General features: G+C 40.5%; 2 protein-coding genes across 2 annotated transcripts in view; one reads left to right on the top strand and one right to left on the bottom strand.

Moving 5' to 3' along the window:
* Positions 1-16,470, top strand: part of LOC309708055 (uncharacterized protein) — a gene marked incomplete at its 3' end in the record, with an annotated part of 236,146 nt that overhangs the window by 153,734 nt on the left and 65,942 nt on the right. The window lies entirely within an intron of this gene.
* LOC309709844 (uncharacterized protein) lies at positions 1,447-6,219 on the bottom strand (the record flags this gene model as incomplete). The annotated part of the gene is made up of 2 exons (XM_082538728.1): positions 5,956-6,219; positions 1,447-5,838 (listed from the first exon to the last, which is right to left on the bottom strand). The coding sequence occupies exon 2, from the start codon at positions 5,209-5,211 to the stop codon at positions 1,447-1,449; it is 3,765 nt and encodes a 1,254-aa protein (XP_082394854.1). The 5' UTR covers positions 5,212-5,838; positions 5,956-6,219.

Genomic DNA, 16,470 nt, shown 5'->3' with positions numbered 1-16,470 from the left:
ACACTTGCTTTACTTCTCTCGGGGATAACTTTGTCGGAGATGAAATGCCGGGTTGCTAGCGAAGCTCCAAATGCTATCCAGAGCACCGACAGGTCCCGCATGCCACAGCCGCTCTATCACGTGAGGCATACTGCTCAGACGTGCTAACGTTCTGAGGTGAGTTACGGCGTGTTGCAAGTTTTGTGAGGTGCTTTCGTGATATTTAATGGATCGGATTACATTTTTTATTTTTCTCCGATATCCGATCCAGTAATTTAGGTCAGTATCGGACCGATACCGATACGTAATATCGGATCGGTCCATCTCTAGTTCCCACAGAAACTTTGGACCAGACAACCAACATGATGACATGATTTCTGATGCACTGAGCCCTCTAGAGGCGTAATCTGCAGGATTCTGAGCTGTGTCAATGTAGTGCCACTGTCTGGGATCTGTAGTTTGCCTAATTAACTGAACACGGTTGGCAACGAAGACGTGGAACCGTCGTGCCTCATTGTTAATATAGGCTAAGACTACTTGGGAGTCAGTCCAAAAGAACTCTTCATTAATGCACATCTGAAGCTCTGCTTTTAGCATGCTGCTCATTCTAGCTGATGTGACTGCGGCTGAGAGTTCTAATCGCGGGATACTTGTGACCTTGGTAGGTGCGACTCTTGCCTTAGCCATAACAAGACTACAGTGGACCTTCTCGTTGCTGAGGTACCTAATATAGGAGCATGCACCATATCCTAAATCACTAGCATCACAAAAGTGGTGCAGTTCCACCTTTACAATGTCTGTTAGTTCTGGTGGGTGGTAAGATAAGATAAGATAACCTTTATTAGTCCCACACGTGGGAAATTTGTTTTGTCACAGCAGGAAGTGGACAGTGCAAAAGTTATGAGGCAAAAATTAGAATACAATAAGAATAAATACAGTACACAACTGTACAGAATAGAATAAAATAAAATACTATATACAGTAGAATAAAATAAAATAAATATACAATAAGATAAAAATAGAATACAAATACAAATACTATATACAACTGAGTAAAAATACAACGATGACAGAAAGGATTATTGCACTTAGTATTATTGCATATGTATGGATGTGTGTGCTTGATCAGTTAAAGTCTTTATTATGGAGTCTGACAGCAGTGGGGAGGAAAGACCTGCGAAATCTCTCCGTCCCACACCGTGGGTGCCGCAGTCTCCCACTGAAGGAGCTGCTCAGTGCTGTCACAGTCTGCTGCATGGGGTGGGAGATGTTGTCCATCAGGGATGACAGCTTAGCCGCCGTTCTCCTGTCACTCACCACCTCCACTGGGTCCAGAGGGCATCCTAGAACAGAGCTGGCCCTTCGGATCACCCTGTTCAGTCTCTTCCTGTCCCCAGCAGAGATGCTGCCGCCCCAGCAGACCACGCCATAAAAGATAGCAGAAGCCACAACAGAGTCATAGAACATCTAGGCACATCTAGGCACTGCAACCGATTTTAGTCTTTCCAACCCATCTTTCCAGTCCTCCCACCGTGAGCGTAAGTTGTCAGGAAGGGGGTCATCCCATTCAATGCCTCTGCGACACAGTTCCTGTAGGATACCTTTGCCTCTTAAGGTGAAGGGAGCTACGAACCCTAGTGGGTCGTACAGGGATGAGATCACTGACAGTATGCTCCGGCGAGTAGGAGGTTGTTCCTTAGTGTTTATTTTGAAACTGAAAGTGTCATTTTTGATTGACCACTGGATGCCGAGCACATGGCCTTCAGCTGTTGTGTCAGGTTTGAGATCGAGCGGTTCTGTGGTGTCTGCTCTGTCTGAGGGTTCCAGCTGGGAAAGCGCATCACTTTGGTTTGAGTTGAACTTGTGCAGATGTAGACCGCCAAGTCTACAAAGTGCTTGTGTTTCGGTGATGAGTTCTTGTGCCTCTTTAACTGATGGGACACTAGTTAGACCATCGTCTACATAAAAGTTCTGTTCAACAAACTCTGAGGCCTTAGGATAGTCTGCTCTGTACTGTTGTGCCAAATATTTCAGGCCGAAATTAGCACATCCAGGGGATGAACTGGCACCGAATAGATGTACAGCCATTCTGTATTCTCTGGGTTCTTTGTCTAATTGTCCATCCTGCCACCACAGAAATCTCAGATAGTTGCGCATGTCTGGACAAACAGAGAACTGGTGGAACATTCTCTCGATATCACAGATTATGGCTACATTTTCCTTTCTGAAACGACAGAGTACCCCCACCAATGAGTTGATCATATCTGGACCTGTGAGAAGAGTGTCGTTTAATGAGACACCGAGAAATTTTGCTGAACAGTCAAAGACAACTCTTAGCTTGGCTGGTTTTTTCGGGTGATATACCCCATGGTGTGGGATGTACCATGCAGTCTTGCCTTCAGACAAAGGAGGTGCTAATTCTGCATCACCACTGCTGATAATGTCTCTCATAAAGGAACAGTAATGTTCATGATACTGTTTATCAGCCTTTAGCCTTTTCTTCAGGTGTTGCAGTCGGACTGTGGCTAACTTCTTATTGTTGGGAAGCGCTGGTGGATCATTGCCCTTGAAGGGAAGCGGCATCTCATAGTGCCCATCTGATCTTTGTTTTATTGTATCACTGAGGATTTGTATGAAGCGAACATCATCCTGTGATACATACTTATCCTCATAGTTTCTCTCATTAAAGTCAGTCTCTAGGACTTTGAGTACTTCTGTGGCTGATGGTATGGGCATTTCTTTGACTGTGATCCTGTGCACATAACTCTGGTTACCTTCTCTGTCTAGGTGAGGATTACCAGAACCAATAATACTCCATCCTAGTAGGGTTCTTTGTGCGAAAGGTTCGTTTATTTTGCCTGTGACGATCTCTAGGGGGGCTAGTGCTGATGGGCAGTCATAACCAATCAATAGACCTACTTCACAGTTCTGCAATGGCTGTAACTTGTTAGCTAAGCCTTCAAGGTGTGGCCACTGAAGTGCAGTTTCCTTGGTAGGGATATGAGACTTGTCAACTGGGATAAAGTCACGAGAGTAGACGTGTTCTATTCGGACACGAGTCTCAGAATCAAACCCACGCACCTGTAAGTTGTTGGCAAGTTTACTTGCAACGACTGTGTCGATGGAAGTCATGGTGCTAAGCTTTAACTGCACTGGTTGGGCGTCTACATTTAGTTCTGAGGCCAAATCCTCTAAAATAAAGGATGAGTCACTCTGGGTGTCAAGCAGGGCATATGTAAGTATTTCTTTCTCAGGCTCAGATGCAACTGACACAAATACTGGTACTATGCTGGATGTGGAAGATAGTTTCCTTGTTAGTACATGAGTCATAACATTATGCACTTCCTTGTTTGCACCTTCATCTGGGGATTTAGAATCCTCAGTTTTCTTTTCTTTAGGTTCATTCACTCTTTCTGTGTGTAGACAGGTGGGGTGACGCCGACCACACTTACTACAGGAGTGACGTCCTCTGCATTCTTTGGTTACATGACCCCTCCTCAAACACCCAAAGCAGAGACGATTTTCTTGAATGAAAACTTTCTTGTCATCACTAGTTTTCGCTGCAAAAGCAGGACACTTAGCTATGCCGTGCGATTCTTCTTTGCAAAACAAACATGGGGGTTTAGGTCTAGAAGTAGATACTGGGATTGGTGGAGACTTTGGTTGGATGGTAGTACTGAGTGCCTTCGCTCTTTTAACATGCTGCTCTTCTGATGCCCTTTCGTTTATTAGGAATGGTGAGGCAACAGGATTGCAAACTACTTTAGCTTCATTTTGTATGAACTTTGTAAAGCGAGCGAAGTTGGGGTAGTCTTGGCTTTTGTCTAGCTCCTCCACCACAATGCGGCTCCATCTCTGCACTATCCACTCAGGCAGTTTTCTTAGAAGCTTGTGATTTTCCTCACAATCATTAAGGATCTCTAGGCCTTTGACTTGAGGGATAGCCTCTGCACAGCTTTGGAGAAAATCTGCCAACTCCCTCAGTGCTTTAGGATCATTGGCAGCTATTTTAGGCCATTTTGTGAGTTTAGCCCTAAAGGCTCTTTGGATAACAAATGGGCTGCCATACCTTTCCTCTAAAACGCTCCAAATGCCTGCGTATGCCTGCTCACTGTTGCGGAAGAAATATCCCTCTACTGCCTTTCGTGCTTCACCTGCAAGATAGCTCTTTAGATACAACATTTTCTCACACACAGGTAAAGGTTTGTCACCAATTAGTGCCATAAAGGATACCTTCCAATCCATAAACTTTAGGGGGTCGCCACTAAAGATGGTGGGCTCAGGTACAGGAAGCCTGTTTAGGGTAAGAGAGCTGGCGAGGGCTTGAACTAAGCTAAGTTCTTCACGTTCTGGAGTAGTATTGTGAGGTCTAAATGTTGGTGCTTGTGGATTTAAAGAGAGCCGTGGTGCGCTGTTGGGGAGATTTGCGGAATTTTCTAAGTTGTAGCAGGACACTTGATCATGGCTTTCAATGTCATTTTGAGCGCTAAGGGCTCTTACTCGTGCAGCTGCTACTTTCACTTCGCTGTCTGCCTTTAACTGTTGAAGTTTAGTCTTTTCCTCCTCCAACTTTGCCTTTGTTTCCACTTCCTTTATTTTCCACTCATTTTCCATTTGGCTGATCTTGGTTTCCTGTGCCAATATTTCTTGTGTGGCCTTTGCTTGTTCCACTTTGGCTGCAAGTTCAGCTTCTGCTTCCACCTCACGACTGCCAGTAGAATCTGCCTTTGAGCGTGCAACTGAACCCTCTGGGAACGACGTTTCAGTTTTTGTATCACCAAACACAGAACCATAGTCCCTTAACATCACTCGTACTCTTTCCTTTTCAAGGCGATCGTTAAAGAGCTGATCGATATTTTCCTGTCGTTTAGCAACAACTTCACAAATGTCAGTTGTAAGCACTGCACAAGCATCCATTCGCTTAACAATGTCGGGCGTCATGGATTGGCTGCGGCGAATGGGTTCATAATGCTGTTGTACTACAGCGTGCTTGTCTCTTATGTCATGACTGGCATTGTTTAGCTCTTCAGGTGAGCAGAAAGTTTTCAGCTTTGTTCTGATTTCTTTAGCTGCCTTCTTCCAAGTGTCATAAGCTTTGTTAAATGCCTTCTCATTTTTCTTTGCCTCATATTCCTGCATTTCTTTACCCTTTTCAGTTAAATGCCTTTCACGATTGCTGGATCTTACTCCTTGTTGCTCTGAGTCGTCGGCTTCTTCAGCAGCGTTCAACATTTTGTTACTGTAATGTGTATGTTGCTCTATGCGATAACGTCTGGACTTAAACTTACGTGAGTGTTACTTTTGGAAACAATGCTCACATCAGACGTTTACATCACATAAATAAACAGATTAGCACCCACATATTAGACAAAATGTAACTGTAAATACCGCTGATATACGTTACTTTCAAGAAGAATAAACCCATACAATTCAAAGATTGTAATTACTCAGTGCAATGCAGTATACCTTTAAGGCTGTAACCACAAAAATATTTAAGGCAAGTAATTCTGAATTAGAGTGCAGAGTCCTGTTATCAGCAAAGTCCTTAATGGGCATAATACCTGCACCTTCGTAAAGTGACCATCAGAGTTCAAAGGGGAGGTAGGCAACGAAGCAAAGATGATCTTGACTGGTGTAGAAATCTCTCACAGCTGACACACGGACCCAGCTCGTGGCACGGGCTGCACTCATCTGGCATGGGAGCTAGCAAGTAGCCTTCACTCAGCGATCGAGTTTTCACTGTAGCAGTCCCCCGGACCAAGGAAGAAATAGAGAGAGCCTCGACGGGTGCAGTAATTTTTACTTTGAGATTCATTCAGAATCTAACAGTGCGCCAGGTGCGCCAATGCACCGTGAAAACTAAACAGAAACACAAAATACATTTTCTTAGACGCTTATTACAAATATGAACTCAAATAAAGCAGAAAATACAACAAAATATCAATTAAGCAAAGAAATACAACTTAAAACATGTACCTCGCTCCGCATTCCAAGGGCTGCAAATTGTTCGTTTCGCTAGAGTCCGGTATCACGCTGCTTCACGCTTCATTGAGAGCTGCCTACTGGGAAATGTGCGCCACAAACCCGGTCTGAGCTGGAAGTGCAGCTTGCCGCTAACTAAACAACAGAGCCCTCTACTGGACACTACGCGTAGCTGTTCAGGCTTAGATCAATAAACAAAACTGGACCTTTACACACTGACCTTGGTAAACACTGACTCCCCTTCAACCTTAGGTCACATAACATTGGAGCAGCACCATATCACATCCCCTTCATCCTCCTCCTCTCTTCTCCCCTTATCGTTTGAAGTTCACACCTTCTCTCTCTACAGCGGAGAATCATTTACAGGCAGTACTAAAACTGTCAGCCCATAACTCTACACAATGGAGGTGGCTCAAGGCCAACCGTGTGTCTTGGTGTGAACAATATGTGGTTATAGCTTATAAGGTAGGTAGCAGTAAGGATATGAGTCAGACCCAGTTCAGTACAATGGTGCTTTGTGAGCATGTCAGACAGGAATGTGTATGATGAGAAAGGATGAGCCATGCCAGAAGCTGTTCAGTGTTGGTGAACTTCGATCGCATAACTCTGTTTTTTCCTCTTTGTTGTTTTTTGTGTGTGCCTTCATCCAATTTTCTCCGCTTTTCTTCTTGAACTTTCCTTGTTACTTTTGAATTAACACTTCTCATTTTCCTGTTTCTCTCTTCACTTTGATTCCCGTCTTCCACCAGCAAGAAGGAATGTGACCTGTGGAGAACTGAAGCGATATGTTGCAGTATGATATTACAGCTTTGGCATACCCTCACAAGGGCATGGAAGGGTGCAGGGACCTGCTGTGTTTAAGACAACATGAGAGCATGTTTCATCAAAGTATAAAAAATCCCCCCAAATCCCAAATCTGCCCTTTCTTCCAGCAAACAAAGCTCCTACTGAAGTTAAAAAAGGAAACACAAATAACGACAGTAAACAACAGGTTTAGTTTTTAGCAGTTCTGTGAGTTATTTGTCTGTATACTTCATAGAATCTTAAGATATCGATGCTTGTATGTCTGAACAAATAAATACAAAAGCACTTGAATAATAACTATTCCACCAATACTTGCCTACCAGATTTTAACGACTCTTAAAATCCAAACTAGCAGCATTTGTGAATGCCGACTCGTCTGACTTGATCCTTACTTGAGTGCTCAATTACCTGCTAAGTCAGCAGGGGTAGATTTCTAACTGGTTTGTTAGAGCTCACTGGGATGTACTTGATTGGCAATCCTGTAAGCTGTGCAATTAGTACACTTTATTCTGATTGAATCAGTGTGATATCTGATATCCACTGAAGCAGAGTGTCAGTTTTTATGCCATGGCTTCGAAGCAGTGAGCTGGATTTTTTTCCTGTTGTTGTCTGCTCTGACTAGGAGACACCTTAAGAAGATAAGAAAGGCTGCAGATACATGGCATCCAGGGATATGCTAATATGACATAGTAAGAAAGGGGGCAGGGATAGCTCAGTAGGTAAAGTGGTCGCCCCATGATCGGAAGGTCGGCGGTTCGAATCCACTTAACGGCTACCCTGAGGTACCCCTGAGCAAGGTACCGTCCCTACACACTGCTCCCCGGGCGCCTGCTTAGTGGGCTGCCCACTGCTTCACTGAGTGAATGGGTCAAATGCAGAGAAAAACAAGTAATTTCCCCATGGGGATCAATAAAGTATCCATTATTATTATTATTATTAAGAAAGGGTTAAAAAAAAAGGGCCCCTTTCCTAAATCACGGGCATGCAGTTGTATTGGCTCTACTTTCAGTTAAATTCTTAGGTTATCTTTGCTAAATTTCACTTAAGATATAAACACTTTATAATTGCAGTACTGTGCAAAAAGGTTTGGTAGTAAGAGTAAAAATATGATATGGTTCTTTTATGGACCGATCCACCAGGGCCTCGCTTCTGGCTGCCTCCCAATAAACATTGCACCCGACCCCTACGGCGGCTTCTGCGGGTGTTGGGCCCACAGGAGGATGGACTGATGTCCCTTTTTCAGGCTGTGCCCGGCCGGGCTCCATGGACTAAGGTCTGGCCACCAGACACTTGCCCTCGGGCACCATTCCTGGGCCTGGCTCCAGGGCGTGGTCCTGGTAACCCTATCACAGGCAGGGTGAACCGTTCCCTTCATCATATACTCATAGGGGGTCTTTCGAATTGCTCTTTGTCTGGTCCCGCACCCAGGACCGGTTAGCCATGGCTGACCCTACCGACATAGCCCCTGGGATCCCTAGGACACACAAACCCTCCACCATGTTAATGTAGTGATTTTTTCTCCCGAATGAGTGGAAGAAGATGGATGGATGGATTTTTTTCTTCTTTTTCAAATTATGCACTGACTATTTATTTATCAGTTTTCCAGGAAAGAAAATAAGCATGGGGCAGCCTGCAGCACCATGCAGTTTTATTAAAAACTTTTAAAATGGGATTTGGTCCAGACCTTCATTCATGCATATTGCCATACATGTTTTAGTTTTGTTAATATTTTTGTAGGCAGCCAGATCTTCAGGCTCAACACCTGCAAACCAAACTATACCAGAGACTGACGCAGGTGTGCATACACTTCTGTTATTATATTTACCATGATGTTTATGTGCCAGTGGGTTGTATAATTCCAGTTCACCTCCATATTTTCATAGGTGGGTCTCAACCTAGATGTCACCTCTTGTAAAACATGAGAGCAAAAATGATGTCAGCGTGTACCAACTTGAAACTGGTGCTTTGAAAAACCCAGACTGTGAAAGACATTAACAGGCTTGCTGGTGAAAAAACAATTCACACCATTGATTCAGTGGGAGTGTTTGATTACTGTGCAGCTTAAACAAACAAGCGACAGGTTTTCCACCTTTCAGTGACCTTCGCTCAGGTGGCTGTTTTTGTCCTACTAAACGAACACTTTATGTTAGGACTTTGAAAGGCATTGTCACTCAAAGCCCCCATTGTATCAGTAACTACTCAAATCGACTCTCCACGGATCTCCACAACTTGACTCGGATTGACTGGTTTTCCACTACAATCCAGTAGTACCTAACTGTGTGGTTGTCGTCATAGAAGCGCGTCATAGTGTCCTGTTATGTAATTAATATGCGACACAAAAACTACAAAAAAGGTGGACATCGAAGCAAGAATATACCTGCTGCTCAGTATGTGCTTTTCGTTGGACTCTGGGATCCCAACTGTGTTTTTTCTAGCCATTTTCCTTGTTAAAGAAATTGAAGTTGTAACTTTTGTGAACAAGACACTCTCATGAATCACTGAGTGACACTACTGACCAGCCAATCGGCGGCATGCAGTCTGATAATGGCACATTTTAGGACCTGCTCGGATTGTTTGGAACCCCAGGCGAGCAGGTACTAAAAAAGTACCTCGTACCAGGTACTATGACCTAATGGAAAATCCTGGCGAACCATCCTGAGTCGATCCGAATAGGTACTTATGGAAAAAGGGCTTAAGTCCTGGATGACTGCATTTGGGGTACAAAATGTGTTTACATATGTAAACAGAGGAATGTGTAACACCCCTTTCAATAGTTGAGATACAGATTTTAATGTTTAAATGGATACTGTTAGATTCGACTGCTAGACAAAAGTGGATGACTATTAAAAACGCTCAGAGAACTTGGTTTGATGAACTTGAATTCATTTGTATTTTTTCCAACACAACCTATCAGTCTCAACATGAAAAATCAGTTACATATATAAGAAAAAACAATAGCAGTACATGAAAGGGAAAATGGGCCCAAATCATGGAAAACAATAAACAAAATACACCTGGGGAAATTGACTTAACCTCTCTAGTGTCAGCCCACACCTTTAAGTGAGAGTCATAAATAAAATCTCTCTTTGTGGAATGTGCAAAGGCACAATGAAGTGCAATTCTGTCCTACCACTTAAGTAGAATTGGAAGTTCAAGGCTCGTCTAAAGAATTTAATTTCCTTCTTAGACCAATCATCTCAACTAATCCTGGAGGGGTGGCTTGCCATTTTTGGCCTGGGTCATCAATGAATCATACATCCAAAAACCTGACCAAAGTAAACAACAAAACAGGCACTTCTGAAGCCAGTGTGTCATTGTACCACAACCAAAAGAATGACACCAATAACAAAACTCTTGTCCAATTAACAACAGTTGCCTGACAATTTGTTTCCTCAGCAAAATCTGACTAAAGAAGGCAATCACATTTCTCACTTGGAAGAATGACTTTTTTCTCTTCCCTTCCTGATCTACGTAGTTACTTTGCAGTGAATGGGAGGAGACTCTGATCCCACCCTGTATACTTCACAGACAATCTGAACATCATAGACACTTGCTTTTTAATTATTTCTCATCACAATAATTTTACTTAATAAAACTTGATAATGAACACAACATTTCAACTTCACTCATAATACACTGCAACCCTTAGTAACTCTCTAGGATTACCCATGCCATATAAAAGAAAAGTAAAATTTTATTAAAATAGCACCTTTTAAAATAAAAATTGCAAAGCGCTTCACAACAGAAATACTAAAAACATAAAGACCAAAAGTAAGCAAGTTTGAAATGATTCATTTTTAGCGGCTTTAAAACAAATCATTGAGTCCACAGATCTTAAGATCAGAGGTGGAGAAGTCCAGATTCCAGGGGCCACTCTTGCAAAAGCTCTGTCCCGTAGTTGTCAACCTGTCAACCCACAGGCAGTAGGCCCTGATCCCTGATGAGATCTGCTGGGGATGTATGGATGTAAAAGTTCACTGATGCATGGTGGTGCTCCCAAAGTCAAAACCAGAATCTTGATTTGGACTTGTGGAAGCCGTCTTGTGTCATCTGAATACTTAGAAGATCTTGTCAGAAACCTTACAGCAGCAGTTCTGAACACTGCTGATGTGCCAAAGAACAAGCAAATAATGAATTACAACACTCAAGATTGTGATGAAATAAATGTATGAATAACAATTTCCAATTCAGAGTATGAAACTGGAAGTCAGCTTGCCAATATTACTCTTAAAGCAAGAACGAACCAGAGATTTAACATAAGGATCCAATGTGAAAGCAGAGTCAAACTTTATCGGTAACACTTTATAATAAGTGCACACTATTAAGCATTAGTTAATCATCTGTTAAGCATTAGTTAATGGTTACTTAATTCTCTCTACAGCATCTACAAAGTATTTCTCCTAATCAGTTAATAGTTTTAAAGCACTGCTTTAAACATTTTATTCATGATGAATAAGCTAATGTACAACACTTTTTTATTAATTATGTTTTCATGTTCTAAAACTCATTGATTAATCATTTATAAACACTACTCTGCATCAGTTACAAACCAGTCATTTCAGGATGTTCAATGGTATACAAAATCATTGGTAAAAGGTAAATAGATGGTTAACATACCCTACATAATACTATAAACTCTACATGTACTACACATAGTAGTTTCATATTAGATGTTTTATAAACACTGAATATCAGGGTTACATCAGTCAGCTGCTATAGCTTAACAGATGTCTTACAATACATTTATAACTGTCACTTAAAGGCTGCCAATGCTGTAACTCTATGCTGTAACTCACTATCGACCAACTTCTTTTTCGATAGAGTATCTATAAATACTCATAGATACCTTAATAAACTTATTTAGGAAGTTACAAACCATTTGCTACTTGTTAGTAAAGTATCTTGAGTGAGCCCATCTAAAGTATATACCTTAAAATCTAATTAATACATGTGGAAGTATTTAAAATACATTGTAACAAAAAATAAATCACAACACACAGGGTAGATCCAGAACGCACTGTATTTTTAAGATGCCAATCACAGAAATATCAGAACAATGCTGACAGATTGGACACACAAATGTTGATACAAAAATAAAAAGTGTCATAAACTATCAGCCAATATTTGAGGTAATACAGAACACGGCTGGATGCAAACTATATGACCTGTAGCTCTTTACATAAACTTTTCAAATAACATTTTTGAAAAGAAAAAAAAATAGCAGTAGCAACATTAACTTTTAGAATTATCTGTATTTTTTGGAAATGTCATATATCAGTCACCCCAATGTACCATTTTTGCGCTTTTTTGCGAGCCACTCGTTCCACTCAATAACTGTAAGGTGTTCTGACAGTAGTCTATCATTTCTGTTACCCCTGAGTCTCCAGATTTGCTAATTAATAAAAAGTGTTGTACATTAGCTTATTCATCATGAATAAAGTGTTTAAAGCAGTGCTTGAAAACTATTAACTGATTATGAGAAATACTTTGTAGATGCTGTAGAGAGAATTAAGTAAGCATTAACTAATGCTTAACAGATGATTAACTAATGCTTAATAGTGTGCACTTATTATAAAGTGTTACCAATTTATCCCAAGTGATAGAAGATTTAGCAACACCTGCAAGGGAACTTCAAGTTTCCATTACCTTTGTCATAAATGTGTCTGGGGCACAAAAGACTTTTGTTTTCCTTATAATTAACTTGAGGAAACAAAAAATTCACACCTAAGCAAGATCTGTATGGAAAAAGTTCATCTTGTTCTTGGTATAGTGCCTGTTTTTGTTGAAGATAAATTAGTTTACTACTTAATTTTGACTTTCTGGCTTGGTCAGAAATCCAAAGTAGTCCAGTTGTTGATTCTTTATACTTAGAGCACTGAGGTCGCACAAAACAAGAAAGGAAAAGAGAACCAAACTTCAAGGCAAAAGCCTGTATTTAACTTTTTCTTAACACAAGAACTTATCTTTAAAACCACATATGGGAAAGTTCTTTATTTCCCTATTTGTACTGTGTCATTCCCAGAGACACACACTGCACACACACATGTACACTTCACACAGGCATTAAGCTGAGGATTTATTGTGATGCTGTTGCTAGAAGAATTTACAAGAAAATGCTTTCTGCTCTGTAATCCATGGAATCTTTGGACACATCCTCCACCTCCTGCTATAATTCTCATTCCAGCATCTGAAGTCATACACTGTACTTAGCTCAGTGTACCATTAGTGTAAAGCAGTACACACTTTGATGAAGATTGCTTTGCACAGTATGTTAAACCTAATTGTGTCTGTGTGCGAGTTTTTTAATGACAAAATGCTCTTTCTTCATCTATAGTTTCTGTTAAAATACTAAAATAAAATTACAATATTTTAGTCACCTTTCATACGTTTGAACTAACAATCAACTAACATGGTCACCAAGTGTACTGTTTGATGAAAAGAGGCAAAACAGAAAGTTAGAAAAAACACAATGGAAAACTACATTTCATAGTAAGACAGGAAGTGTCACGGTTCTGGGTCGGTTCAACCCAGCATTTTGAGTTCTCTTGTTTTGGTTTATTTGAATGATCGTTTTTTTGTTCTCTGGTGCTTTGTTGATTATTATTATTATTATTTATCTATTGTTTCTGTGATTCTGGTTTTGGTTTTTACTCTCAGGTTTCGTGTTCTCATGTTTGGTGTGGGTTTTGATCTGTGTCCAGTCTGCGTCTTTGTGTAGTGATTTCTTGTTTCCTGTTTTATTGTGAAGGTCTGCGTCTCATGTGAGTGTATTCAGTTTTACCTCCCTTGTCTCGTCTCGTTAATTACTCCAGCTGTGTCCCCCACCTGTGTGTAATCTCCCTGTGTTTCTCTGAGTGTATTTAAGTCGTGTCTTCTGTTGTAGTAGTCGCTGGTCCGTCTGTGTATCTACCATGTTCCAGTCGTGTGTTCTCCCTGCTGTCCGTCGTCATTTACCTCTGCCCATCCTCCTTCATGTTCGTGTTCTAATTCGTGTTTAGTTGTTCTCAGTTTAGATAGTCTGCAGTCCCGTTTGCCGTTTTTCTATTTGTGTTTTGTGTTCAATAAACCACCTTCACACCTTTACAAGTGCCTGCGATTGGATCCTCCTTTATCATCTTCACACGTCTCACTCCACTTGCACACAAACACACACATGCACACGCACACACATGTAATTTGTTAGTATATCTGTTAGTATACTTGTTAGTATGTTAATTCAATCATTTTCAGGTATATAAATTTTTGGGGCAAAAGTTAATATTTTCATATATAATCTTCACATATAAGTCAAACATCAGAAGTCTACAATCATAGTTTGTTTGTTTAACCTGACCTCTTCTTTTGACTCTGATTTTTAATTCTTAAAAGCAGACAACACATGGAGTGTTATGTGGCCCCCCAACCTGAGGCTCAACTGTTTCTATTTGTAGCACAAATGAAGACACAAACAATTTGTGCTGTGAGCTGTGTTTCTTGTTTGAGCGCAACCATTTGAAACAAGGTCATGTTTCATGTTTTTGTTTCTGCAGATTATGAGCGCCACAACAGAGAACTTTGTGGGCTTTATTAAAAATGCACAGTATGCACTGATGTGCTCTGCAAACACACACACACACACACACACACACACACACACACACACACACACACGCAATGTTCAGGTAAAGCTTGATGAAGAGGAATTTGAGGAACTTGTCCAGTAAACAGTAATCATCCAGTAAACATCCAAATCAAACAGATATCATCATGTAGTGGTCATTACATGAATTATTTATTATTTATTTGATTACATGACCTATTGTCCAGCTTGGTGCTGCTTCAGCATAATGATTGTAAGTTTGGTTATTAGTCAGATCCAGTAAAAATTCTATATTTAAAGAATTCTGTCAAACCTCAAAAAATAAAGCGCATTTTATATATTTTTAAAAAGCTTTTCTGTCAGTTTAGGTGGCTTAATAACTCTGCTGTAAATTTAACATGATGTTTTTTTTTCTTTCGAAGGATAAAAGAATGAGCTCAAACCTTTTAAATGAACTATATAGCTAAGAGCAGTATAATCTCTGCATTTTCTTATATTCTTTCTTTGTTTCTTATATACTTCTAAGTCTCTGTTGGTATTGTTATGACAGCAGTCATCTTGCATTTCCCTTTGTGTGGGAAATAGTTTGTGCTTCTTCTCCCTTTTATTGTTGTGATTTGAGCTCCACCTTGTGGTGACAGGTTTTATTTAAAAGGGATTTATAAAAGATCTAGCCCCTCTCAATTTGTCCATTAGTCCAAATAGAAAATTTTATCCTTTCATTGATAAATATGTATAAGTCAGTGTCTGAAATCTTTTAACTTGAATTCATCTTCATTTGGCACGGACACTACAGAGGGTAGAGTAAGGACTGTTCTGATTACTGCCCCTTCCTTGCTTGTTTGTATTTGATAGGATGACTGCCAAGGTGGCTGGGTAAACTGATGTGCCAGATGGTGGCAGCCTATGAATAATACATCATTATCCACAGCAGGACAGGTCTAAGGTGATCTGAGGTCAGCAGAATGACACAGGTTTGGTCCAAGATAAGTATTGGGGTGTGTGGTTCAGGGGTGAGATTGTGAATATGCTGAAATACACTATTTCATTTTCATGTAGGTTCCACAATAACTTGTAAGTCTTAACATGTTTAGTCATTTGACACGTACGCAAGAGTTAAACAGACTTCCTCTACAGATTTTAGAGGGACCACAAATCCTGTTGGCTAGATTAGAAGATCATATTTATTAGTAATGTCTCGTATTACTGAATCCAGCTTTCTCTCTGTGTTTACTAAGTTGATATGGGAAAACTTTTTTACATCATCCCCCAAATACAGCACACACTTATCTTGAGGGCCAGACATTTAATTACAGTTCCCTGAGAAGGTCTAATATGCGGAAAAGATGTACAATTTTTTAACTGCAAGTCTCAGTTTTTCTACATAATAAATGTGTAAAAAAGAAAAAAAAAGTTCTGGTAGTTCATTGACTAGACAAATGTTTGAATAAATATTTCTATAGTAGGTAGTGGAAAAATGGAAACTTTGATTGTTATATCCCTGGGGAAGGATTAATCTGGTCTTAATGGGAAATATGACCCTCCACTCCAACTCCATCCAATAAAAGAGACAAAATTCTGAGCAACTGCTATACAGCTGTTTATTGACTTCAGCACTGAGCTATGCCAAAATAACGAACAAAAGATCTCTAAAGGTCCCTAATGTTGCCAAGTCAAAATGAAAGTCAAACAAAAGAAAATTTGCTTGCCTAAATTCCTACTGTGGAAAATAAGATAAAATGGGTTTTGTTGGGTTTATCTAGGCACAAACCCCGCTGGAACACAAGACCATCACCTGCACAGTGTTTTGTGGTGCCAGTCTAGCCAAAGTTGAGGAAAAGATTCCTTCATCTGAACTCGGCCAACTTTGACTGACTCCCTTGTCACTGCCATTTTTATTGTCACATACATGAATATGCAATTACAAATACACGTGACAGTCTTAAGCAGGCATATCTGAGCAACATCAATGTCTGTATTCTCTGTGTGTGGGTGTGCATGTGTGTCTGTGTGTTTTCAGCCATACCATACATAGACATACCATCTTTCAATGAACTTAACTTGTGTGTATGAGGTATGGTCAAAGCAGAAGTAAGCGTCTTGCTAACCTATAAAAACAGGAACTT

Source organism: Aulonocara stuartgranti, assembly GCF_965226115.1.
Source record: "Aulonocara stuartgranti genome assembly, chromosome: 1".
NCBI classification, from domain to species: domain Eukaryota; kingdom Metazoa; phylum Chordata; class Actinopteri; order Cichliformes; family Cichlidae; genus Aulonocara; species Aulonocara stuartgranti.
This window is presented reverse-complemented; position numbering and strand designations above follow the sequence as displayed.